Source organism: Phodopus roborovskii, unplaced genomic scaffold, assembly GCF_943737965.1.
Source record: "Phodopus roborovskii unplaced genomic scaffold, PHOROB, whole genome shotgun sequence".
NCBI classification, from domain to species: Eukaryota; Metazoa; Chordata; class Mammalia; order Rodentia; family Cricetidae; genus Phodopus; species Phodopus roborovskii.
In genome coordinates, this window is record NW_026126636.1 from 3291589 (window position 1) to 3317607 (window position 26019).

The 26019-nt window shown below is 53.1% G+C and overlaps 1 protein-coding gene across 2 annotated transcripts in view; it reads right to left on the reverse strand.

The window, feature by feature from the left end:
- Positions 1–23080, reverse strand: part of Pepd (peptidase D) — a 131347-nt gene extending 108267 nt beyond the window's left edge. For both annotated transcript variants that reach the window (XM_051207287.1, XM_051207286.1), the window contains exons 1-4: positions 23000–23080; positions 14209–14392; positions 13184–13311; positions 4907–4970 (exon numbers count right to left, since the gene is read on the reverse strand). In XM_051207287.1, coding sequence (XP_051063244.1) covers positions 4907–4970; positions 13184–13311; positions 14209–14392; positions 23000–23016 — 393 coding nt within the window. In that variant the 5' untranslated portion in view covers positions 23017–23080. The remainder of the gene's footprint in view (positions 1–4906; positions 4971–13183; positions 13312–14208; positions 14393–22999) is intronic.
- Between the last annotated feature and the right edge of the window lie 2939 nt (positions 23081–26019).

Below are 26019 nucleotides of genomic sequence, written 5' to 3' on the forward strand. Positions count from 1 at the left end.
CCAGACCTTGAATTTATTATACAGCTAAGGATGACTCTGATCTTCTAATCCTCCTGCCTCCTCCTCCTAAGGGCCCAGTCTACTGGCGTGTACCACCATGTTTCAGTAATGTAATTCTAGGCCCTGAACTCAGGGCTTCCTGCATGCCAGGCTCTACCAACTGAGCTACATTCTCTGCTACCTGGATTTATTTAAGAGACCTTAAGGAGATCGGCTATGACCTGGGGCCATTCCCACCCTCTTTCAGAGCAAGCACGCACCTGCAGCTAGCTGTGTGGTTTACAAAGATGGCCAACGCTAGGTTGGCACCTCAGAACTGGCCTGGAATACCTGCCTGAGGAGTTTCCTGTCACCTCCCATGATGGACTAAACCTGAGTGCTGCCCACATCACAAAACGCTTGTAGCCCGTGGGGCTCAACGCAGCGGTTTGCTCCTTTGAGTGGGGGTCGTTCCCAGTTTCAGCAAATTATGGGCATTTGGAAGCTTGGGTCTCCTCTGCACAAGCAAGCCTCCTGCAGGTCAGCCTTTCACTTCCGACAGGCCAAGGGTAGAGCCGGAGAGGACAGCCTCTAGAATCTGGAGGTCTTGGGGTCACTGCAATGCTGCCACACCCCAGCTGTGGGGCCACAGATGAGGCCTTTTACTCTCAGTCTTGACCTTCTAGTCTGTAGATGGGGTTGGAGAAGTCGTTCACCATGGAACAGGGTGGGAGCAACCCCAGAGTAAAGTGCCTGTCCTAGTGTGTGTGTGTGTGTGTGTGTGTGTGTGTGTGTATGTGTGTGTGGGCGCTCTGGGAGGGCAACAGTCAAAGCAGGGGGAGTGGGTCAGCCTAGCATGCCCAAGGCCCTCAGTTCTCTCTCTGGCAGAGAAACCGAAAGCATAGAACAACAATCACAGTGATCAAGAGAGCTGATCGATGACGATAATGAATGCTCCTTCAGAGTACCCCAGAACCCTAAAGAGGCCCTGCCTTTGACCTCTATCGATGCCTTCATTTAACATTCTGCCTTAAAAGATTAAGAGCAAGACGGCCTAGTGGCTGCCTGTCTGTACCCTCACTATGGGCTTTCCCATCTGGACACTTCCTCTTCCTCTATTGTCCCACATCTGGAGGTCTCCTTCCTTCCCTCACAGTGGAAAGGGAGTTGAATTCCCCCTCTCTCCAGTTAATCTATGAGGCTGCAGCCCAGAGAGGGTTCTTACTCAGCATGGGGGGGGGGCAGCCCAAGGCAGGAATCTACCTCACAACCCTGAGATGGGCCTATCCTAGCTTTCCCTCCAGTCTGATAAGGGGAGAGGCCACGCTCAAGACCCACAAGGGCAAGGCCACTGAGATGCACTTTATAGGGTGGGAGGGTAATGGAGACGCATGGCCAAAGGGCAGCACCAGAGTAAGGTCAGGGTGAAGGATGAACGTCTCCGCTAGTGCCTAGAGATACAATGTAGCAAACGACCTCATTAGGAGAACCCGAATAAACATTCAGTCTGTTACAGAGCCACACAAAAAGAGAGCGGTAAGTACAACTGGCTACACTGTAACAGGCTTAGATGTCATGGGTCACCCTTAAAAGCTTGAAGCCGCATGACAAAAGCTGCCTCTCAATGTGTAGGGAAAGGAACCCTATCACTACAGATAGGGCTTTAATAAACGAGTTCATCCAATATGGAAATCAGGATGAAGCTCTTCATAAAACTATGTATGAGCCAGCTACACCACTCCTAGGTATATATACCAAAGGAAGCTAAGTCAGCTTTCTACAGAGATTCTTGCAGACCCACATTCATTGTAGTACAATTCACAGCAGTGATGTGCAATCAGCCTAGGTGCCCATCAGCAGACAAATGGAGAACGAAGATTTGGTACACAATGGAGTGTTATTTGGCCATACGAGGAATGAAATTATGTCATCAGCAGCAGAGATCACCTTGTCAAACAAGACTCAGAAAGACAAACATGGTGTGTTTTCCCTCATATGAGGAATGTGCAGTTGGAAGGAAAAGGTAAGAAGGTAGAAGGAAGCCGGGCAGTGGGGTGGCACACACCTTTAATCCCAGCACTGAGGAGTCAGAGGCAGGCAGATCTCTGTGAGTTCGAGGCCAGTCTTACCTATAGAGCTAGTTCCAGGACAGGCTCCAGGACGGTACAGAGAAACCCAGTCTTAAAAACAAAAACAGAAATCCCAGCACTAGTGAGGCAGAGGTAAGAGATCTCGGTGAGTTTGAGGCCAGCCTGGTCTATAGAGGGAGTTCCAAGACAGCCAGGGCCACACAGAGAGAGAGACCCTGCCTGGAAGGGGGGGGGAAAAAAAAGAACAACAACAAAAACAAGAAAGAAAAGGAAAGTAGAAAGGGAACTATTTGAGAAGAGGAAGAGGGTCAGAATTGGGACAGGACAAGCAGTAAATGGATGTATGATCAAAGTACAGTGTATAAATATGAACATGTAGTATGTACATATAATGTATATATACCATAAGGGCTGGAGAGATGGCTTAGTTTAAAAGAACTTGATGCTTTTTCAGAGGACTGGAGTTTAGTCCCCAGCACCCACACAGGGCAGCTCACAATGACCTGTAAATCATAATCCCAGGAAATCTGATGCCCCCTTCTGGCCTCCATAGGTACTGCACCCAATGCGCGTATGCGCCGCACATTTATATATATGTGTGTGTGTGTGTGTATGTGTGTATACATATATACATATATATATACACACACATACTTAAAAATAATAATCTTTTTAAAACACACACTAATAATTATTAGAAACCTTGCAGAAAAAATAATCTTGGGTCTCTAGAGATGGCTCAGTGGTTAAGAGCACTGACTGCTCTTCCAGAGGACCTGAGTTCAATTCCCAGCACCCACAACTGTTTGTAGTTCCTATTTCAGGAAATCCAACACCCTCACCCAGGTGCGCGCAGGCAAAACACCAATGCACATAAAATAAAAATAATAAATAAATTAAGAAAAAAACAATAAACTGCCTATCTCTCTGTGGTCCAACAGGGCAGAAGGTACTGAGACACAGACTGTGGCACAGTATGTGAACATTCTCCTGGGAACCTGACAGGGAACTACTTTGCTTCAGTGACTTCATCTATCAAGTCACTTCCGGTGCTATCCCACGCCCTGGGCTGCTAGGTGGAGTCATGGCAAGGCAAACAACCAGGGGCCAGTGCAGCTCAGAAGCCAGACAGCGGTAGTGTCCACAAGCGATCCTGAGAGCACCCATGTGGGTCAGTGCAGGCCCCGAGGGATGGAGACTGTGAGGCGGGACATTCCAGAGCTACAGGCTCAAGGCCTGTGTACAGGAAGGGGCCGAAGCTGGTCCATCCAAGGTCAAGCAGAGCTGTCTGCCCCCAGGCACAAAACGCCGAGCAGAGACCGGCAGGCTCTGCACAGTGCATTGTACCTGGCTAGGGTCCCCCCAAACCTGCTTCCTCACCTGGTGCTGTCACCCCAAAAAATAGCTGTGTCCTGCCCAGAGGGAAGGGGTTTCTGCTTGGTTTCCACTGGACAGATCCCGTGCTGTGACCACCTTCCCTCTGGAACCCCAGCCCCAGCCCTCAAGCTCCTCCCCTCTCCCACCGCTACCTCTTCTTCAGCATGGTCTTTCAAAGAAATTATTCGTGCATACCCATAGCACATAATTGTGCTTCGCTGCGATGTTTTCATGGGTGATCTCACAGACCTTTGTCACATTCTCCATTGTCCTTCCTTGTCTCCTCCCATCACTGGCCCCCTTCCGCTTCCCAAATAACCCTGCTTTCACACCACACAAAACAGACAGGCAGGTAGGTTTTAATCTAGAATCTAGGCCAGGGGTTTTCTACCTGTGGATCATAACCCCTCTGTCCATCAAATGACCCTTTCACAGAGGTCACCAGATAGTCACATCATCATTCAAAGCAGTAGCAAAATTCTAGTTAGGAAGTAGCAATGGAAATAATCTTATGGTTGGGGGGATCACCACAACAGGAGGAACTGTATCAAAGGGTCACAGCATTAGCAGATTGAATGGAGAACAACTGATCCAGAGCCACGTGGTGGTACACGCCTTTAATCCCAGCACTCGGGAGCCAGAGGCAGGAGCATCTCTGTGAGTTCAAGGTCAGCCTGGTCTACAGAGTGAGTTCCAGGACAGCTAGGACTGTTACACAGAGAAACCCTGTCCCGGGAAAAAAAGGCAAACCACTGATCCAGACTCTACATATGAGGTCAAACTTATACATTTGGCTTTCTTTCCACTCACAGGAAGGTCCCCAGTGCCACCAATGAAGACATTTCCTGCATATGACTTCGTGGCTGAATAACACTGCACTGTGTGAATACAGCACATCTCCTCTCTCCATTCATCTGCTGACAGGCAGCTAGGCTGCTTTCATGGCTTGGCAGCCCCAGCCCCAGCTCTTAGCATGTGTCCACTGTCGAGCTCTCTAGGGCAAAGCGGCCACAGTGCCCTGTCCAGCTGATGCTGCCAGGTCCAGCTTAGATCTCTGGTGGCAGGTGCTGACTTCTATCCAGTAGGACATGGAGCTGGGCCATCGCCCAGGGATGAAGCAGAGAGGCCTCCTGTGTGCCAGGCAGTGGCCACGGTAGCAGAGGACTTTGCTCACTCAGGCCTTGGAGCTCCTAGCCGGGCTCCATCTCCGCCTCAGTCAGCCCTGCTCTGTCGGCAGGCAGGGCAAGTTGAAAGAGCCCTTTCGTCTGCCTAGACACGGGGCAGGTTCACAGCCTCAGGACGACACTCACACGTCTACTCACATTACCCGACACTGCTGGGCCGGAAGGCACATCCAAGTCTTCTCACCTGGGGCTCTTGTGACAGTGACACCTACAGCCAGTGGCAGTGTCCCAAGACTGTTGGCAGTGGAAGGACGAGAAACCAGGGCAGCCACTTACCTCGTCTGTGTACTGGACGTCATCCACAGCGTACTTCTCCTTGAAATGCTCCTTGGAATGGATCCTCAAAGGAAGCAGAAGGAAAATCATGGTCAAGGGCTTGGCGACACCTCAGACCAGCCACCTCTGCCTACCAAATCCAGGCCACAAAGCCCCAAGTCCATCCCTCACGGTGCGAGGATCTAGCACTAAGCGGGTATACCCAGCACTTGATCAAGGGCGCCAGGCCACTCAACCATGTCTGCCGCCTCTGGGACCCCTGACTCAGTCCACTGTGCCCCTAGCTGCCTGTAGCAAGCAGCTGTGGGATACGGCCTCTGCTTACACCGTCTCCGGCCATATCACTGACCCACCGGGCAGCCAGCAATGTGCCTTACCCTCAGGAGTGTGGGATAAGTAACCTCCCAGGCTGTCCCTCTTTAAAGGGAGGCTAATAAATTAACACTTTAAAGAAGCCAATATCAGTATTTCTCAATGTGATGAGAAGGGTTTAAGCTTAGTCATCAATCTTGGAAAGCAGGGAGTAGATGCAGAGAGACAACCCTTGCCCAGCTCTTGATGCTCTCCTGAGTCCAGCAGGCTGCCACCCGCCCCGTCCTGCCCCTAGGCCTCGGAGGGTAGATGAGTCAATGCTGTTAGGAGCAACGGGCTCACATATAGAAGAAAACTAACAACAGGGTGTGTGTATGGGGGGGATGTGATGTCACCTGCCAAGCACCAACTCGAGGGATGTATATACGCCACCCTGAACCACTGCACACCTGGCTGCCACATACTGGGAAATACCCACCCTTCCCATCCTATCATGGTCTCACAGTAGGTGTCCTCTCTACCAGAGGCCTTAGCACTGATAGAAGGTAGCTTCACCTTCTGCCTCAGGAGCCATGAAAGGTGTGGAGGCTGGAGGTGGGGGGCCGGTTCCTGGGAGTCCCAAATAAAACCAGGAGGAGATTCTCAGAGTTCCACAGCCTATGCGCACAGCACAGCACTGCCTAGGAGCCCACCATTCTCTCTGGTCCACTAGCAATCTCTTTCCATCCAAACACGCCAAGTTGGCTGCCAGAGGTGCAGATACGGGGCCGGGGACAGAGGAGGGCCGTAGGAGCAGCAGCAATGGGCTCACAGACCAGAGAGAGGGTCCACCTCACTGCGCTCGCACAGAGCGCCCTCTGCTTCCCCACCCCCTCCTTTGGCCTGTGGAAAAACTCACCGGCCATCAAGTTTTTGCCATTAATTAAATTTGCACAATTTAGTCACATTAGCTTCTGCCATGAGACAGGACTTACAAGTTAACTGGCCAAGATCTGACACCTCCCTCCATTAGCAAGCGGCCTCATGAGCCCAGCAGAACCTGTCACTTCACCTGGATCCTGGGAGTCCCAGCTGCAGGCTGGAAAAGCCAGAGGCAGGGCCACCGGCAGAACAGCTGCTAAGCATCTTTACTCCCTCTCCAGCTGTGCCAGCTCAGCCCAGTCCTACCTCCAGCCCCAGTCACCTGGTTGTGACAGGCATGAAAGGAAAACACCCAACAGACTGAGGAGTGCAAGGATCTGACCCAGCCTCCAGGGCTCTGTGCAGACGGTCAGGCTCACCACACCGGGGCCTGGCCTTTTCACGTCACTGCCATAGGGCACCTGAAGCCTCCCTCCAAAAAAAAAAAAAAAAAAAAAAAAATGTCCCTTAGAGGGAAGCCACCAGGAAATATCTCCCTGTCCTTCCCTCCTGGGGAATCTTACAAGTTAGGATTCATCAGAGACATGTCACACTGGAGAAGCCCGGCGAGGTCTAGAGGCGGTAAGGCCCAGGCCACGGAAGTGGCGGCCGAGAGGAGGTGATCTCAGTGGGCTGTGGTCAGAGGGGGTCACCGCTGCTGGATACTCACCTATGAACCCCACACGGTGGTTATACAAGCTCCCTCTACATGGCTGTGCGGAAATGCCTTATAGAACAGCCTAAGCCGGTGGCTATTTATTTGGGCTCAGGGTTTTTTGTTTCAGAGGGCTCGGTCTGTGGCTGCTTGGCTCCACTGGCCCTGAGTTAACAGGGAGGCAGGCAGAAGGCTATGGTGGAGGGCATGTACAAAGGCTATTCCCTTCAGAGTGGGCGGGAAGCTGACAGCAGAGACAAGGGTGACCCTCTTCCCCCAGGGACACAACCTCAGTGACCGATTTCCTCCACAGTCTTCCTAAAGTTTCTAAAACTTCTCAAAACAGCAGCAGGTAGGAACCAAGCATCCAACGCATGACCTTCTGGGGGACAACCTGCATTCAAACCACAGCAGTGGTCACAAGCCATCCCGCTGCCTGTGGATGGCGAGGTGGAGCAAAGGATGGCTGGCCCCTAGAAGGGCCCCAGCAGGAAGAAGTGGCATCAGCCCCACCAAGTCCCCTGCCCAGGACTTGCTCTCCTTACAGAGGCAGATGCCACAGTCTAGGCAGGGTGCAAACTGGCTTCTGAGAGCCAAAAAGCACCTCCCATGCATCAAGGTTTGCCAGGAATAACCGCCAACATAAAATACTTAGTGCTGAGAGCCTTTTGTCTGGGACTCTGTGTGTTACATTCTTCTTAGAAAGGGCAGAGATAATTAAGTTTGAACAGTTCTTGCTTTTTCATGTTTGTGGGTTAATTACAGTAAAAAAAAAAAATCATTTAAATGTTACCCGAAGGGATATGTGAGCCAGGCTGCGTGATCAAACCAGTCACGGGACACACCTGGCAGCCAGGACGTGGTGAGGTTGATGGGAAAAGGAGTGACATGGGATGTGACACTGGCTGGGAAGGTCACTGGGAAACTGAATACACAGATGGCTGTGCTGGCTGGGGGCAGGGGTCTACAAGGTCTTAGAGGGTCTACACCCAGTCCCAGCCAGCATGTGGGGAGGGGCAAGCACAGCTCATGCCTGGCCCCTTCACATGTCAAAGGCGTCACAAGGGAGATCCCGATGGGAAGAACCAGGACTGAAGGGAGTCAGGAGAGGAGCTGCGCTCACTCGGACACTCCTCGTTTGGGTGCACAGAGCAGTCCTGGCAGAGGAGAGAAGTCCCCTCACTAGGCAGAAGAGGCATCCTGTAGAGAGGATCTGTGCTCTGCGGGCAGCTGGGCCCAGCACAAGCCCAGAGTCAGAGCAGGTGACGCTTGGCTGCAGTGCCATGAGCCCCAAAGCCCTGTGCGAGGTCGCAGGTGAGAAGGAGCCATTAAATTAATGCCACTTGATGGAAGCATGATGGAACCCTCCAGAAAAGAAAATGAAACCGTAAAGAGCTTAGTGGGCTGAGTGGCTAGTGTCACCTGCATGCAGTTAATGAGTAAGTAATAAGATCAAATGACAGCAGTCCCCGTCAGTTTCCGGCGCCTGGCGCCCGGCGCCTCCTTCAGCTCCAAACAGTCCTGCTGCCTCTTATCCCTGTGGTGGCACAACACGGTGCACGCGGAGCAGAAGTCAGCAACCATGTCAAGGTGTCATTAAGTTGTCAAAGAGGAAAGCAGCCCTCTGCAAACCAGAGCAGGTGTCTGAGCCTGGAGACTGCTCCTATGTGTGAGCTGCAGCAGCCACAGCGCGGCCACACTGAGAAGCCAGGCCGAGGACAGCCGCACAGTAAGGAGACACGATGGAGACAGACCCGCCCCTGAAAGCTAGGGACCCTGGCTAATCCCCAGGTGCTGGGGTCAGGGGCAGTCAAGCAGGAAGATCCAAGAACCCAGTAGCTCTTCTCAAGGACTGCTTCCTTCACAGAGCCCATCTCGCCTACTCATAACAGCGTAAGAGCAGGAGCCAGAGTGCGCCCCAGAGAGGCTGGGAAAGCTATGATCCCGGTGACTCAAAGTGTGTGAGTGTGGCCAGTGCCAGAATAAACAGACCCCTTCCCACACACCACATCTCATGCCACAAACAGCCTACATGCAAGGAAACAGACAGGGAGACCCTGAATTCAAGGTCAGTCTGAGCTACATAGCTGCATAGACCCTATCTCAAACAACAAGAGTCACCCCATACACACCCCACTACAAATCACAACACATCTCACACACTCACACACAGAGAGAGAGAGAGGGAGAGAGGGAGAGAGAGAGACACACACACACACAGAGAGAGAGAGAGGGAGAGAGAGGGAGGGAGGGACAGAGGGAGGGTGGGAGGGAGGGAGGGAGAGAGCTCACATGGTATACTAGCAAAAGGAGCTGTGCACAGGTCCTCTGGGACTCAGCCCCAGAGAGCTCACAGCAGCCGCTTCCTGGGCCACCTGGGGCCAGGCACACTCTCTCCTTTCAGTCTGGTCGAGGACAGGCATGACTGCAGAGGATCCCCCAGCCCTACCCACAGGCCCTGAAGCTACTCGGTGTGACGTGTCATAGAGGAAACTTCCAGTTTGCTTAGAGGAGCCCAGATACCCCAGGCCAAAGTTACTGCCAGCTGACCCTCTTTTGGATAGACTCCTACAAAACCACACCAAGGGCTCCCACCCTCCTGTTTCAGTGAGGTGTGGGGTGAGGCAGAGGCCAGCACCTGCAACCCTGACAGCAAGACTGCACCCACAAAAGCTGTGGACCCTACAGCAGAGCACTGGTTCCCCGAGTGACTGTGGATTACAGGGTAGCCGGACAGATTTTCAAAAGCCATCAGATAGACTCCAAAGGAAGTTAAGGAGCTTAAGGTCAAACGTTCAGTCTGGTGGGTTTTGATTGCAAAGGCCAGGTAATCCCAGCAGCCTTGCTCCCCGTGCCCTATCGATTACGAGACCGTCTGGAAGCAGCCGTGCACATCAGATCTGGCGGCTTCCCAGCTCGAGCCCAGACAACCAGCCCCTTTGTCACCTGCCCATTACAACCAGGCCTTCCCTCCCAAACACTCAGGACAGAGAGACAGTGAGCCAGCCCAGAGCACAGAAAGGAAAGGTCTAGCTAGCCTACACAGCACACAGGCCTCGTTCACCAGGGGAGCCAAGCCTGCAGATGCGCTTCTACCCTCAAGGTTACTCAAGGCTCTGTTCCACACTAGACAATGAGCTCCCTCGGCAAAACACAACAGACTAAAGGAGTGTTTTGAACGGTCTCTGAGGCTCAGCTGCAGCCTGGGCGCAGACTATAATTCCTGTATTCTTGAAGGCTATGCGCCCAGACAGCAGACAGCTAACAGCTGAGGAGGGACCAATCAGATCCTGGGCTTTAAACCTTCAGTCAAGGGCTATTTGGTTCCCAAGGTGTGAGAGTGAGAGACATGGAGAGTTCACACGGGTTCAGCAACTGGGGTAGAGTCCCTTAGGCAAGTTCAATCCTCCACTCTACCAACTGTAGAATATGTCTGCCTTCAATTCACACGCAGCACCCTTCATTTCTTGCTAGACAGTTCTTAATTAGAGGGAAATATCTAGGTACAAAGCAAAGTGGTAGGGTGCTCGCCTAGCATGTGCAAGGTCCCAGAATCAATCCCCAGCAATACACACACGCGTGCACACGTACACACACACACACACACCACACACACACCACGCACCCACATAATTCTTTTAGCAGGGCATGGTGGTGGTCACCTGTAATCCCAGCAGTGGAGTCTGAGTCTGAGGCCAGCTGAGGCTACATAGTGACATTCTATCTAAAGAAAGAAGAGGGAGGGCGGGAGGAAGACAGCAGAGGAGGCACGCTCAGTGTCCTTCTACCTCGTCAGACAGAAACTCTGGGTGGGGCCAACTGAGGGACGACAGACTCTCCTGGACCCCCACAGTCATCTCCACAGCTCATAGGTGACAGTATCCGCCAACCTCTGAGCTGGCTCTCTAAGCAACAGGGTCAGCCACAGTTCTGATGAGGAGGACAGGCAGGATGCTGTTATGGTTTGGATGAGAAGTGTCATGTTGAAGGCTTGCTTCCCTGTGAGGCAATGCTCGAGAGGGGCTTATGATGGTATTAACTTCATCAGTGAAGACTACTAATAATAGCTCAATGGGCTTTTAGGAGGTGGGGCCTAACTGGAGTAAGAAAGGCACTGGGAGGCACAGCCTTAAAACCATATTTTAGAACCCGTCTCTGTCTGTCTGTCTGTCTGTCTGTCTGTCTGTCTGTCTGACTTCCCCTATGCCTCGCTTTTGACTACCATGAGGGTAGCTGTGTGACTAGCTCCCCCTACTATTGTATTTTGCCTTATGTCAGACAGCGAGGGAACCTGCAGGCCACACACAGACCGAAACCTCTGTAATCAGCAGCCAAAATTATCCTTCCCTCTCTTTAATTTGTTTCTCTCGGGTACTCTGTCACAGCAGCGGAAACCTGACTTCTACACTACCATTGAGTAATATCCAACCCTAAAACTGGGTGGAACAAAACCCAAAAACCGTCGATCCTTGCTAGGGTTTGACTCTGGACCATGCCCGGTAGGATCAAGTGTTTGAACATCTGGGCCCCAGCCGGGTGCTGTTCTGGAAGACTGCAGAATTGGGTCACTGGGGGCATGTTTTGAGAGCTGTAGCCTGGCCACATGTGTGGTCCTGTTCTCTGCTTCCATGGCTGCGATGATGTGATCTCACACTCCTCTTAACAAGCCCAGTGTCACCCCATTGTCACACCTTCAGAAACACTAAACCAAAGTACATCTTCCCCCACTCAAGCTGCTCTGTCAGGAATGAGAAAGGTCTCTAGTATGTGGATTCTCAAGGTCAGGAAGTGAGACAGCCTGGGCAGCAGGGCTAACCTCTGCTACACGGCACCCGTGACCTCAGCAGGCACTTGATTCACCTCGGGTGAGTCTGGGCTTCCTCATGGTAGGGCAGCTGCATTCTGGAGGAAACAGCCCCAATGGAGAGAACCGGGGGAAGGCCGAGTGCATATCATGGTCGAGCCTCATAGTCACCCAGCCAACATCCTGTATCATGGGCCCTGAGCAGGGTCAAGCAGGAGAAACAGATTCCACCTTTCTAGCCAGGTAGGTTACAAGCTCAATGCCTGCCTGGGATGGTCCAGTGACTTCTAGGTCAGACATGCCACTGTACTGTAACGGTATTGCTTCCTAGGAAGGCATTGGAGCAGCGGGCAGCCTCACCTGCTGGTACCTCATGGCCACCATCCAGAGGCCGTGACAGACTACGGGCAAGCCTTACTTCCAATCACGGCCCCACAAGAGCGGACTACTCCGCTGAGATGGGTCTTCCCAGCACACGGAACCTGTTCCATCTTTGTAGCAGGGAAGTGGTGAGGATTTGGCTGCACACGGAACATGAGCCAGGGAGGTAGCAGGCATGGCTTCTCCTTGGCATCCCTGTTTTCTATCCCAAAGGCAGCTAGACAAGACATGTCCACTCCCTGCCCCCTCTTGGTCCCTCCTAAGGGTCAAGCCAAGAAAACCTCACAGGAGAACCAGGGCCGGCTTCTCGCCTGCTGCCAACCCTGCCTCTGCTGCATCCTCACAGCAGAGCTGATGGCCCAGGGCCAGCCTGGCACGCTGCCAAGTGGCCTAAAAGCAAAACTGCTGTCAATTTGTGGAACTGGACACCCTCCCTCAAGACAGCAGAACAACACGCCAGGACCGGCAAGGGACGCCATGGGGTCTGCTTGGAGCAGGGGAGACAGCACACAGAGCGGAGGGAGTTGGGACAGCCCTTCGGAAGCCCTAGCCCTCTGCAAAGAGCTCAGAGTCCCTGCGGCAGCCAGGTGCCATGTCACTCAAACCAGCCACAGACTCACCAGCCCACCTGGTAATGAGCGCGACGGGACGGCGGGTAGCAAAGGCTGCAATTTACACATTAGCCTGGAATAATCACTCTCCAGGCAGAAATGACAGGCTGGAAGACAAGGTTCTCTGACCACTTCCAACTTCCCTGGTGACACAGCGTCTGCCTCGGTGCTGTGAGCAGGGAGGAGCTGCCAGGTGTCATGGAAGATGGGAGTGGGAGGGACAGTCCCTCCCAGGGAGCTTAGCCTGGCCTCTGGTCCCCAACTCCTAGTTTGGCTGGCACAGCAACGCCTCCCAGAGAGGCCAGGTCATCTGAGTCCAGAAGCAGACATTAACAACAGCCCTGGACGTGGGTAACGAGCCTCAGAAAGGGGGTCTAGACAGCACGCACTCCCCCGTGAAGCTCATGCGGGTGCGACCCACCACTTGCTGGTGCAAAGTCCACCAGCATCTTCAGTATGCAGAGGACCAGAGCTGTCAGGAAACCCTGCCTCCACCGCACAGCTTCGCTCTGCCCGCTCTTCCCGTCTGAGGTCCAGGGCGGAGACCCAGAGCTTGCCAGCGCCCTACCGTCGTCCCCAGCAGGGTGGGCACCAAGGCAGGGACCACTCCTTACTTCCCCATCCAGGTGGCATAGCTAGGAGGGAGCCTGGGCACAAACAGGGTTGACTTTCCAGTGTCCACATCAATGACACCATAGCAGCCTGACTCGATGACACCGAAGGCCCAGTGGAAGAAGGACTCCTGTGGAGGGGACAAGGGGCCTCATTAGCCAGTGACCAGAGCAGAAGCATGAGGCACAAGAGAGGGGTAGGAGGGCAGAGGCTGAGGCCTCCCTTCTCCATAGCAGCTCAGGCCTCCCCTTAGGAAATTGCTGCAGCTCTGCGGCCTGATTCCCAGCCCGGCTGGCTGCCAGCTGTCCATCCTCACAAGATAGGGGTCCAATCCCAGGTCTACCTGTTGGCAAGTTGTTTACCCCAGGCCTCAGTCTCCTCCTCTGTAAAGTGGGCATAATGCTAGACTCGATGAGAGTAGGCCCAACTCTGGGTCAACCTAGCTTCCTGGGAAAGTGTTGTTACTCCTGGAGACTGTGTGTGCTACAGTAATTCTCGGCTATTTACAGGCTATAGATCCCCTGACATGCAAATCGGGCGTATGCAGCCCAGTTAGGGTGTCAAGGGTGAGCACGGGCCAACTCAGATGAAGGCTAGGGCCTCTAAACAGGCAGGTCACAGAATCCTCCCAGCTCTCCTCCCTGCCAGCGTGCAATCCCAGGAACTCAACCCCTCCTCTACAGGTTGACTCTCTGCTGTCCCCCTAAACTGTAGCCAGTGGCCCCGAGCATGTGCATTTTTATCCACTTGCATGCACACTGTCCTCTTGCTTGTCCAAACTCACCCTGGCTCTGAGAGCTCACTGCAAACACCAGCTCCTCATGAAGCCGAGCCTGCCTGTCCCCTCCCCCCACGGGTATCTTTCTATGCCTCGAGAGCTCCACCCAACAGGTGAGGCTGGAGGTGCTCAGCCCAGATGTGGGATCCCTGCTCCCACGCTGCCTCCAGGGACCCTTGGAACCAAGCTGCCAGGCCCCATGTGTGGTGTTGGAGGCAGACAGCCTGCAAGAACAGGGTGAAGGCTCACCTGGCGGAAGATGATAGAGGTGTCGGTGCAGTAACGTTGCATCTCCTCCCCGCCCTGCAACACAACAACTGAGCCAGCCTGGACCGCTGCATTCTTCCTCAGCCTCTCACACAGGCGCTGCCTGTTCAGGGCGAACAGGGCCAGTGGCACCTTCAGGGTCTCATTCCCCAGGGAAAAAGAAGGGCTGCAGAGACATGAACACATACAGCACAGCAGGTTAGCCCCTCCCTCATGTGTCCATCACCCATGGTCTGGGTCTGTGTGGTAGGGGTGGGGGGATTCTCATCAACTTGGGGTCAGCCAGCCTGAACTTAACCTACTGGAGCCCAAAGACAGTCCTTTACTAAGTCAACCAAGGCTACAGAGGCTTGTCCATCATACTCTACCCTTCTGCTCCTGAGCACCTGGCTTAACCCAGGGGATGAGGGGTGACTGCAAGACTTGTGAGGGAAAGCCTCTGGCGGGGGGGGGGGGTTAGAGATGTCATTCATGTGCCACCCCTCAGGGCTTGCCATCTGCTTAGGGTTTTCTAGAATAGGCGGGGAAGCTGAGCTTTGTCCCAGGCAGCACTGGCCACCATCGTGCACTCACCATTCTGCACCCCACTGGCCACCATCGTGCACTCACCATTCTGCACCCCCGTTCACACATGTTGCTAGCCTTAAACCTACACTGGTAGTTCCCATACCCAACATTGCCCGGCCTCTCAGTATGCTCATACAGTACATGCCCACAACACCATGCTCCTGTGACCAGCAGCTACAGAGTGCAGACCTCAAGGATAGCAAGGCTGGTGTTCTGGAAAAGTCTACTGGGGCTGGGAAGGGCCAGGCCTGGCATCACTGGGAGATGTGCATCCCTAAATCTCTAGGATAGCTCATGCCGCATCCTCATACCTATTCACAGGTTGCTTCTGCAACATGTTTCTCCCCGACTGGGGTACCTTCAACATCTAGATATACAATAACCTGACCCTAGAAACAGAAAAAACAAAACAAACAAACAAACAAAAAAAAACACCGATTGCTCTCAGCAATCCATTTCTTCCCCCACTCTGCAGTAAGTACTGCAGAGGAACCCCGCCTCTGGCACTCATGACAACCACACCCCCTAGTTCTCCCCATGAGGCGTACACATGCTCCCCTAAACAAACACAACCCATCTGGCCACAATGACTCTACGTCCCTGAATCTGCAGCGGGCCCTGATCTAGCCTTCACTGGTAGACAATACTGCTGAACTGATACAGCTCCTCTTTCCTCAGTCAATTTCCCCCATCATTTCCAGGCCAACCTCCCACTGGAACTCCAGAGCTAGGGCCATACTCCTCCCTCCACTCAGCAAGGAGAGTCAACTCAGCGTTTCAGCTTTAAGTCCCGTCTGTAGCCACAGGCCTGTGGTGTCCCTCTGAAATATCTCTCACCCCAAACTCAGTAAGCACGGTGAAGACCCGAACCTTGCCTCCTCCTGCCTGGAGGTAGCTGTACTCTGATGGCTCAAACCATCCTTGCCTTCTCATTCCACCTCTGGTCCCTGACCCGCTCATACCTAGAAGAACTTCCCTCTCCCTATTAGGGACTTCCCCCAGGTGGCCTGGATCCACCTTGCACCTGGACAACTTTAAGAAGCTAGCTCTCCACCCTGTAGCAGCCTGCTCCTATGCAAACACAGACTCCATTTGTTGCTGTCTCTCCAGGTGACGTGTGACATGCCAAGACAAAGGCAAACCTGGTACGGATGCCTGCAAAATGAATGAATTCAGGAAGGGAGGCAGACGAGCCAGGCAGCTAGAAATCAGACACGGGTAGGGTATGCAAGGAGCCCCTGAGGTGGCCAATTGAGGGGGAGTGGACGAGTTCAAGCACAGCAGGCTCAACCCAGAGCTACTGCCAGCACAGCAGACTCTACTGAGGACTGTGATGGGCCTTCCCTCACACTGCAGCGGAGCCATGAAGTGGCCTCAGGGACCCTCGAGCCTTACATACGCCTCCCACACATCTTAGCCCCGATGCCACCTGGCAAGCAGTCCAACCACTACCACGTGTCCCATATAACACAAGGCCAGTATCCCCACTTGCTCTCCAGATCCAACTCCACCCGTGTGTCTTGAACCTGTGAGTTTGGCAAATCCATCGGCCTGGGCCCTGCCTCAGGGTTCCTGGTGGGTTGAGCCTGTGGGAGGCCTGGGAGTTGGGGGGGGGGGTTGGGGTAAAACAGCGGGCATAGAGAACCTGCCCCTTGGTGCCTTTCCTGGCCCTGGCAGGCCATAGGATTAAATGGCCTGAGCAGGGTTCTCCAAGCAAGGCTGCCGACACCCCTCTTCCTCCCAGGGCTCTGCCCATGTCTCTGTAAACTGTCCATGTCTCTGCAGTTCTGTAAACTGTCCATGTCTCTGCAGTTCTGTAAACTGTCCATGTCTCTGCAGCTCTGTAAACTGTCCATGTCCCTGCAGCTCTGTAAACCATCCCTGTGGCAAACCGGGGCATCAACCAGGTCCCTATCGGAAACAGTGCTGGGTGAGACAGACCTAGATCTGTCTGAGTCACTGTGTTCTGTGCCTTGCACTGTGCCTGACGCGCAGCAAGTGCTTGATAAATATCTGCTGCGTGTGCCATTGTCACAATGGATTTGTGGGGGGGGTCACACCCCAACTGTGAGGGTAGAGGGTGCCGAATCAGCTCCAACTGGGAGGCAGGAAGGGTGGAGGACAGGGGAACACCCCCACATGCCCATGCTCTAAACACTCACTCCTTCCCCTGGGTGCCCTTCCTTCCTCCTGGGACAGTGAGCAGGAGGCTGGGTGGGCAGGAGCAGCCAGGACTTCCACAAAGCCAGTGGCTGCCACTCTCAGCCACGAGGACGAAAGGGCAGGAGGACCCTGGTAACAGCTGTAAACACGGCTCCCAAGTGGCCTGGCTGCCAGGGACTGAAAGTGCACCCTCTGGCACCCACACTCAGGGGACTGGCACACCCTTCCCACCCACTCAGTAACCGCCATGGAAGGGGCCATCACAAGCAGAGGAGGGAACTCATCTATACAGGGTCCTCATGAGCAAAGGCATAGGGACCCCTGCTATGGATGGGCTCACACCCAGTCACCTCCCCCGCTATGACCCAGCTCCTTAGTCTACCAAGTGCCACCTGCTCCTGGCCTGTCTGGATGGCTCTTGGCCTCTTATCCAGAACTGTCTCAAAGGCTTAAGATCCCTTCGAACAACCAGACTAGGGGCCTACTGCCTGTTTCATGTAAGAGACTTGAGCATCTGAATGCTTTTGTACCTTATCTGAGAGGGATCCTGGGACAAGCCCCTGGGATGCTGAGGGATGCCTGCACTTTATCATCCACAGGGCTCAGGCACAATCACCTCGTCCTGGGCTCTGCATTTAAGAAAGGCAGCTCAGCCTAAGCCACCAGGCAAGGCCATGTGCTGCACTCACTAAGTACTCCAGGACACTCTCAGGATCAAAGATAATGACTATGCCAAACCCTTGGAGGGACAGCCAGAGGCAAGAGTGACTTCTCCCTGTGAATTCATCTAATATAGCACCGAGAAAACACCCCCACTGTTTTCTACTGTGATGCTGGGAGCTGAAGCCAGGGTCCAGTATATTCTAGGCAAGCACATCCCTGCAGCTACATCCCCAGCCAACCCCCTTTTTTAACATTTTATTTTGAGACAGGCTTGCCTTGCACTTGCTCTGTCAGCCAAGCAGGTCTTGAACTTGTAATCCTCCTGCCTCAGACTCCTAAGTAGCTGTGATTTCAAGCAAATGCCTCTAGGCCTGGCTATCTAACTGGTTCCTGGCAAAGGTTTGTTTGTTGGTTCGTTGTGAATTTAAAAAGCACACGCATGTCATTCCTGGGTCCTGGAACAATGCATAGTTTACTGCATGCAGCCAGGGCACAGGTATGTTGGAGAGAACCAGAGTGGCTGCTGGACCAGCTCAGGGATCAAAGACATCCACAGAGCAGACCCTCCCAGGATGACCACCAAGGCCCAGGAAGCAGCCCAGGACCAATAATAACAGACTGAACAATAACAGAGCCAGGCCCCAGCCAGGGCACAGTGCTATAGCCCCTGCAGCCCATCCTTGTCCCAAACTCCCTGCACCACTGTCTCAAGGCTTCTGTGGCTCTGATAAACACCACATGACCATAAGCAACTTGGGGAGGAAAGAGTTTATTTATTTCCGAATCACAGTCTCCATCATCCAAAGAAGTCAAGGCAGGAACCTGGAGGCGGGAGCTGATGCAGAGGCCATGAAGGGGGCGCTGCTTACTGGCTTACCCCCCATGGCTTGCTCAGCCTTTCTTATAGAATCCAGGAGGAGCACCAGCTCAGGGATGGAACCACCCACAGTGAGCTGGGCCCTCCTGCATCAATCAAGAAAATGGACCACAGGCTTGCCCACAGGCAAATCTGTTGGGGACATTTTCTCTACTGAGGTTCCCTCTTCCAAAAAGATTCTTAACTTGTGTCAAGCTGAGATAGAACTAGCCAGCACCACAACCTTCTCTGTTGCCCTCAGTGGCCACCTGCTGGTTTCTGGGCCCACTGAGAGTCATGCATAGAATATCAACCTCTCATCTTCTTGATGAAAAACCACTCTTTAGTTTTCTCTAACTTATCACTCAGACTTATGCATTATTCAGTTATAGTCGTAAGCAAATGACCACTGAGTATCAGTAATGCCTGGGAATCTGCCACCCGCAGAACTCATAGGTACATTCACTTCACAGCATCACAACACTTTCTCAAAATGCCGCCCTTGTTTATCAGGACTTCAAAATCAAGGTGCCCGTTAGACCTGCTCCATCCAGGCTCTTCTTATCTCATGTTTTACTACAAACACATAGGACCACATCACGAATTCCTTTAACAATGTGATAGGTACATTTCCACATAATTGGTTTTCCTTGTAGTCTTCTACTTATTTAATGCATTTTAAAATACTGCACCCAGCTGGGCATGGTGGCGTCCCAGCACTTGGGAGGCTGAGACAAGAGGAATGAGACTCAGAGGCCAGCTTGGGCTACACAACTCAGATCCTTTGGATATATCCAGCTAATAGATAAATGGCATTAAAGAAGGATGTTGCTTTGGTCTGTTCCTAAGGTCCTCATGCAGAGGATTGGTCTTCAGTGTAATAGTAGTCACGGACTTTTAAAAAGGTCTGGGCTTGCTGGGAGGTGACCAGTATTCACGCTAATTAATTAATTCGTTAATTCTCAAGGAAATGAGTTAGGTCTCATGGGACTGTTAGCGTTACTGAGACAGAGAGTTGTCAAAAAGTGAGGTCAGCTGTCCCTTTCACATGTATGCCTTCCACTGGATGTCAGCCACCAATTTCTAACATCAGGTGAGGGTCTCACCAGGTATAGTTAGCTGATATAGTTTCCAGAACTGTGAGCAAAATAAGATTATTTTCTTTATAAGGTGCCAGCCTCAGGCATTGAGGTATAGCAGCAGAAAGCAGACGCAGACAAGCATATAGGTTTCACTAACACAAGCTCCATTGCACAGACTACAACAAGATTTCCGTGCTACCATGTGAAGCCACTTCTGGATAGAGCCACATGCGTAAGCTTCCAGAGAAAGACAGGCCAGACAAGCATGACCAGGCATTGAGGGGGCTTAGGCAGGAGGCAGGTACCCCACAGCCGCTTCCCTCTCCCCTGAGAAGGATTGGAGAACAAGCACACACCTGTAGGGACAGAAAGGGAGGACTGAACAGAGGGAGGATTAGGCCTAGAGAAGAACCAGAGAGGGCAAAGGGCACCTGGGCCTGCCTGGCACCCACAGACTTGCCAGCTTTGCAGCGTCAGCATGAGGACTTTGCACAAGGTTCACATAAGGGTGTGTGTGACAGCATTTATCAAGACCCTAATTCCTCCCAACACTGTCTGCCTAGAATGCTTACTCCAGCATGGCAAGTAGCTCATCATATACAGCCAGCGACTGCTGATGTGATGATGCCCCTTGCTGGCTGAGCTTTTGGTCCTGGATGAAGAATGAAAGACCACTGTTCATCCTACTCTTTGGGATCCTGTCCCCCTTCCTACCCATAAGTCCCACTCCTTGGCCATTGCTGTCTCCCAGGAAGACAGGATTCAGGAATAATTCATAGGGTAAATATCCCATGGCCCCAGGGATAAAAACCAAAGTTGTCCTGGGCCCCAAGGATGCCAGGAAAGCAGTGACAGAAAGTTGAGACAGTTACTCGTGATGGGCAGATGTGAAGATGTGTGCCGCTAACACATTGCAATTCTCTGGAATTCTGAACAGGAACCTTTCAATGGGAGGCCTGTTTGTGGGCTGGACCTGCAAATCTGTGAACAATCATGGTAGAAGACAACAGTACCCCAGGGCCATCAGGTGAGCAGGTCCCAGGACAAAGGGAACACAGAGCAGCAAACACAGAAAGCAGGGCTTCCTCCTACCAGCGCACAGAATTAGAGAAGTTTCTCACCAAATCTGAGATGCTACTTAGGGGTTCTACTGCTCCCCAACTCACATGGGTACACCTGAGGTTCTCGTGAGCCTCCTGTGCCCAGGCTTTACTAGAGCTCCGTAGGAAACCAACTCTGACACACTGGAAGCCCGTGGCTATGAGCCGAGGAACATTAAATCTGACACTCTTAACTGGGCATGATGGCGTTCGCCTATAACCCCAGTACTCTGGAGGAGTATGCAGGAGGATCAGAAGCTCCGGGCCTACACAGACCAAGTCCCTATCTCAAAAACTAAATTAAAAGAAAAAATGCTGGGACTATAGGTTAGTGGTAGAACACCTGGCACAAGCGAGTCCTGGGTTACAACCGCGGCACTTCCAAAAGAGAGGAGACCAGGGACATGCTGGCCTATCATGTGGATGTGGCAGGGAGAGCCAAGCTTTCTAAGGGACATCCACCCAGCTCAGCATTTCTGAAGACAGCTCTACAACCATTCTCAGATGGTTCTCCCGAAGGAAGCCCCGGCCAACTGTGGAAACTCCCCCACATCTCTTATGTTTCCCAATAACTACACATCCCCAAAATCTGGGTCACCATTTCAACTGTCTTGTCGGATGACCCCAGAGAATCTACTCGGCTACAAGAAGCTTCCTCTGAAGATCTGGCCAGTTTCTATCCCAGCCCAGGAATCTTCCAGAAAGAAACAGCTTTGGGCCAGCCCGAAACCTCAAACTCAAATGCAGCTGCTGGAACTGCCTGTGGCCACCTGGCCAGTCCAGACGGACAGATGAGACCCCACAGACAGATACTTGCCCATATTTATTATTCACTGTACTTCTTAACAGAGGGTCAAAGGACAGACTCAAAGTTCTGGTCCTGGCATCCTGAACACCTACCGGGACTTTGTCTGCATAGTTCTCCACCCTGAGTGTGTCTCACTGTTTAAAGTTCACCCCAAAGATCACCTAGCACAAAGACCATCCCTGACCCTAGAGCCCATGCACAGACTAAGATCAGAGGCAGAGAGTTAGATAACAGAATCTCACATGTCCATTAGCATTAATGGCCCAGTATTGTTCCTAGAAAACAGCAGGCACCCACTAAATGACTGCTACATTCAAAGCTTTCTCAACCCTGGAAGCCATCTAAGATGCCACTGTGTTGCCATCTCCCTCATCTTATCCAGAGAGATGCATTTGGTCCACTAGTTTCCCCAAAGGTATCTCAGTCCCCAACCCTCTATGTGGAGAGGTGCCCTTTCTACCCCTACCCTTCCTAACACCCTGTACCACTAGGTCGACACCCTCTCCCACTGAAATCACAGCTCAAGCTATCAGGCTCTTTAAGAAGCAGATCGTGCCAGGCAGTGGCGGCGCATGCCTTTATCCCAGCACTGGAGAGGCAGAGGCAGACAGATCTCTGTGAGTTCGAGATCAGCCAATCTACAGAATGAATTTTAGGGCAGCCAGGGCTGCACAGAGAAACCCTGTCTCAACAAGCAAAAAACAAAACAAACAAAATGCAGATCCCAAGTAGTACCATGTGTTTGTAATGCCAGCACTCTGAAGGGCAATGCAAAGGGAGTTCAAAGCCAGCTTGTGATAATGCTTCCTGCTCCTCCAGGACAAAGTCTGGAGAGGTCACACCTACTAGCTCAGAGGTGCCCTCTAATCTCCCTAAGATGACTGTCCCTCCCTAAAACTGAGTGGGCCCATCTGCCCTCACTTCTACCAACAGGAACATCGACCCCCCCCCTTTTTTTTTTAATTCTACAGAGTTATGGCAGGCCCAAACCGAGCAAGGCTCTGGGCTAGGGAGGCCCAGCATGACGCCTGCATTGGAGATGAGAGAAAAGACAACAGGCATATAGAAAACCAGGCATTACAGACTTGATCAGGGTTTAGGGGAAGGTGTCTTGGAGGAGCTAACATTTCGGCCAGGAAAGAATCGGGGAAGGGATGGCCGGAGAAACCGGGATTCCACGCCCACTCCAAACACTACCCGCACTCTAGGGGAAGCGCCTGGAGCCCACCCCATCGGAGGGGCGTGGCAGTGAACAGGTTTGTCAAGCTCTTATCTCTGCCTCGTACGGCGAGGCCGCCACACGCTGGGCTCCAGAGCAGCAGCCCCCAAGGCCTGCGGGCGCCCGCAAGCGTGCAGGGACACTACGGGTACCACTCGCCCGGAGCTGGGTTTCGGTGCCCGCGAGAAGCGCGCGGTGCGCGGCCCGCGGCCACACAGCAACCCCAGCCTGTCGCCCACCGTCCGTCCCGGAACACCGAGACGGGCCACCTCTACACGCCCGCGGGCAGGAGCGAGGGGCAAACTCAGCACTCACCGTGCGGTGGAAGCCATGTTCACTCGGTGCGAGCGTCACGTGGAGTGCGGCGTCAGCTGAACCTGCCCGGGTCCCGACCAGGAGGGCGGGGCGGGGCCAGGGGCGGGGTTTAAGTGAGCGTGGGGCGGGGCCAGCGGCCCCGGTCCCTCCCCCGCCGGCTCCCGCCCGCACACCCAGAAGAGGCGGAGCCCCGGAAGGGTAAGGGTCTGCGCGGAAGAACTCAGGCTGGGGCAAGGAGTCAGGAGAGTCCTAACCAGCCACCGCCAGGCTTTCCCTCGTCGGAGGAAGTGTCCTAAGACTGGTCAGCCCCCGACGTTATGTTGTGGCAGCCCACCCGCGGGAAGAACAAACAGGAATTAAGAAACCGTGGGGAGGAGGGCCAAGGATGGCAGAGAGCTGGGGCAACTGAAATAACAGGAGCCTTCGGCATCCAAGAAAGGAGTATGGGGAGAGAGGCTCTGGCCGGAGAGATAAGCGTGACATGCAGGGGAGTTACATCTTGTCCAAGCCTCCTCAACTGCGGAGTGGAGGAGCTGAAGAAGGAAAAGATGGGGGTGAGGGGTAGGGAGAAGCCAGCAGAGCCGGCCCCCGAGTTAGGGCAGAGTCCTAAAGAGAACAGATTACACCTGTTGTAGAATCCTACATCAGAAGGCAGATGTTGCCCTCTGTACTGTCAACAGGTCCCAAGCACTTACAGGCACTGGTTCAAATCCTTGCAGATTTACTGCTCACAGAGGTCTCACAAAAGCCCCTGAGGTAGGTAGGTACTGCCTCAGAGCCATTTTACAGACCAGGAGACTGAGGCCCAGAAGGGTAAGTAACAAGCCTGAGCTCACACAGGTTCACATGTCCTTGAGAACTTGGAAACACACACACACACACACACACACACACGTGCGAGAGCATACACACAGGCACACGTGTATTAGCTCCCTCTTAAGCTAAAGAGTCTCGACTCCCTAATAAAGGACACTTTTTAAAAATAGCAAAGGATGAGCAGAGAGCTATGCGTGTCAGTTTGTAGTAGGAAAATCTGCCCCCAGCTAATCACAACCTCGCTTCTTTTGACATAAAATATGTCGAAATTAAGCCAACTGCCAGCTTAATGCTTATTAATGTGTAAAGGAAGTAATTATCCTAAATATTTACAAAAGAGCGGCAGAGAATACCCAACCACTGAAAGGAGCGCTCTCTTTATGGCTGTAACAGGGAAGTACTACCCACGGCTCCTGCCCACCCAGGCCCATCCGGACAGTGGACCTCCACACGGGGTCCGCTCTGGCAGTCGTTTCAAGTGATAGACACTCCCCGCCTCTCCAACAGGACTGTCCCTCCCCCACTCTTGCTCAAGAACCCTTCCAGCAAGCCTTACCAGATCCCTCACTGCTCGACAGGGCGCCCCCTGCCGCCTATGGCGACTCCCCATCAAAGGCTGTGGCAGAACCTTCCCTCCCCCGCTCCTGCCCAGCAGAGGCGCTGGCAGGGACTCTGGAAGTGGCTCAGGGTGCGGGAGAACATTTTGGAGTTACTCATGCAGGACAGACAGGGACACTGCTGGGAGCCAGGAGGCGATTGGGGAAAGATTGATTTTAGAGTCAGCGTGGGAGTGTGTAAATCAGCTGAGGAAGTGCGCCAGGCAGAGCTCTCACACCTCACCCTGTGCCGCATCACGTCTGAGGTCATGGGGTCCTTGGAGACAAGGTCTGGCCGAGAAATGGCCTGTAGCTGGCTGCTTTATTAGCCCGGTGGCCGGTGCACACCTTCAGGAGCTCCATCCTGGGCAAGGTCCTCCTTTCTCCCTGTGGTACTGTGGTGGACCAACTTGCCCAGCCCTGCTCATCCCCTCTGCCTAAGCCATCAGTCCCCCACAGCTCCATGGACACTGCTGACCCCGTGGGTGCCTGACTCACATTGATTCAATCAATCAACGTGGGATCTGTGTGACAGATAGGGGACAGGAGGATATACTCCAGCCTCAGCTCTCCCAGGTGGGACAGGAAAGTGTGTGACAGACGGGACATGATACATTACTCCTTACTCCTTGCTGTGGCGCCAAACCTGACAGGAACAGGCAAACGGGAGAACGGTTAATCTGGGCCCATGTCTTCTGAGGCAGTGATGGTTAGCTTGAGCTGCCAACTTGACACAACCCAGAATCACTTGGACAGTCTCAGGGAGGGACTGTTTACATTGAATTGTGTGGGGGGAGAGGGATTGTCTGAATTAAGTCTATTGATGTGGGAAAGCCCCGCCCACTGTCGGCAGCTCCATTCCCTAGACAGGCCGTCCTGAACTATTTGGGTAGAGATAGAGGCCCCGGGCACAATAAGCAAACAAGCGAGTATGCACACGTTCATGTCTCTCTGCTCTTGACTGCGAATGTGGTGACGAGCTGTGTGACATTCCTGGCTTGACTTCCCCAAAAGCAACGGATTGCAACCTGGAATCAGTAGCACAAATAAGTCCCCTTCTCCCCCAAGTTGCTTTCTGTCACAGCATCAGAAACAAAACTAGAATGAGGAGCCATAGTCCATCATGGCAGGGAGCGTGTGACTGGAGGGCAGCTCTATCCACAGCAGCAGGGGCATGGGGTGGCAGCTCCTCACATCTTAGTGGGTCAGGAAGCAGAAAACTCAAGCCAGAACTAGAAGCACTATCACCTTCAAAGTTTTCCTCCCAGAGACCTGCTTCTGTGAACTAGGGCACGGTCCAAAGTTTCGGCACTCTCCTAAAATAGCACCACTAGCTGGGGACCAAATGTTCAGACACAGGGCTGTAGGCAACATTTCTTCAAACCGTAGCACACACGTAGGTACCTATTCTGTCGTGGTGCTAAAGGCTGGGCCAACCTTGCTTCATACTTCTAAGGCCAGCGTGGCTTCCAGAGCCAGCCCCAGGAAGGCCCTCCATCACGCCCTGTTCCTCTTGCCCCCTTTCCCTGGCCCAGTTCATCCGGGCATCCATCTTCCTGCAGAAAAAAAAGGCAGGCAGCAGCCAAGGGGCCTTCCTCATGAAGCCCG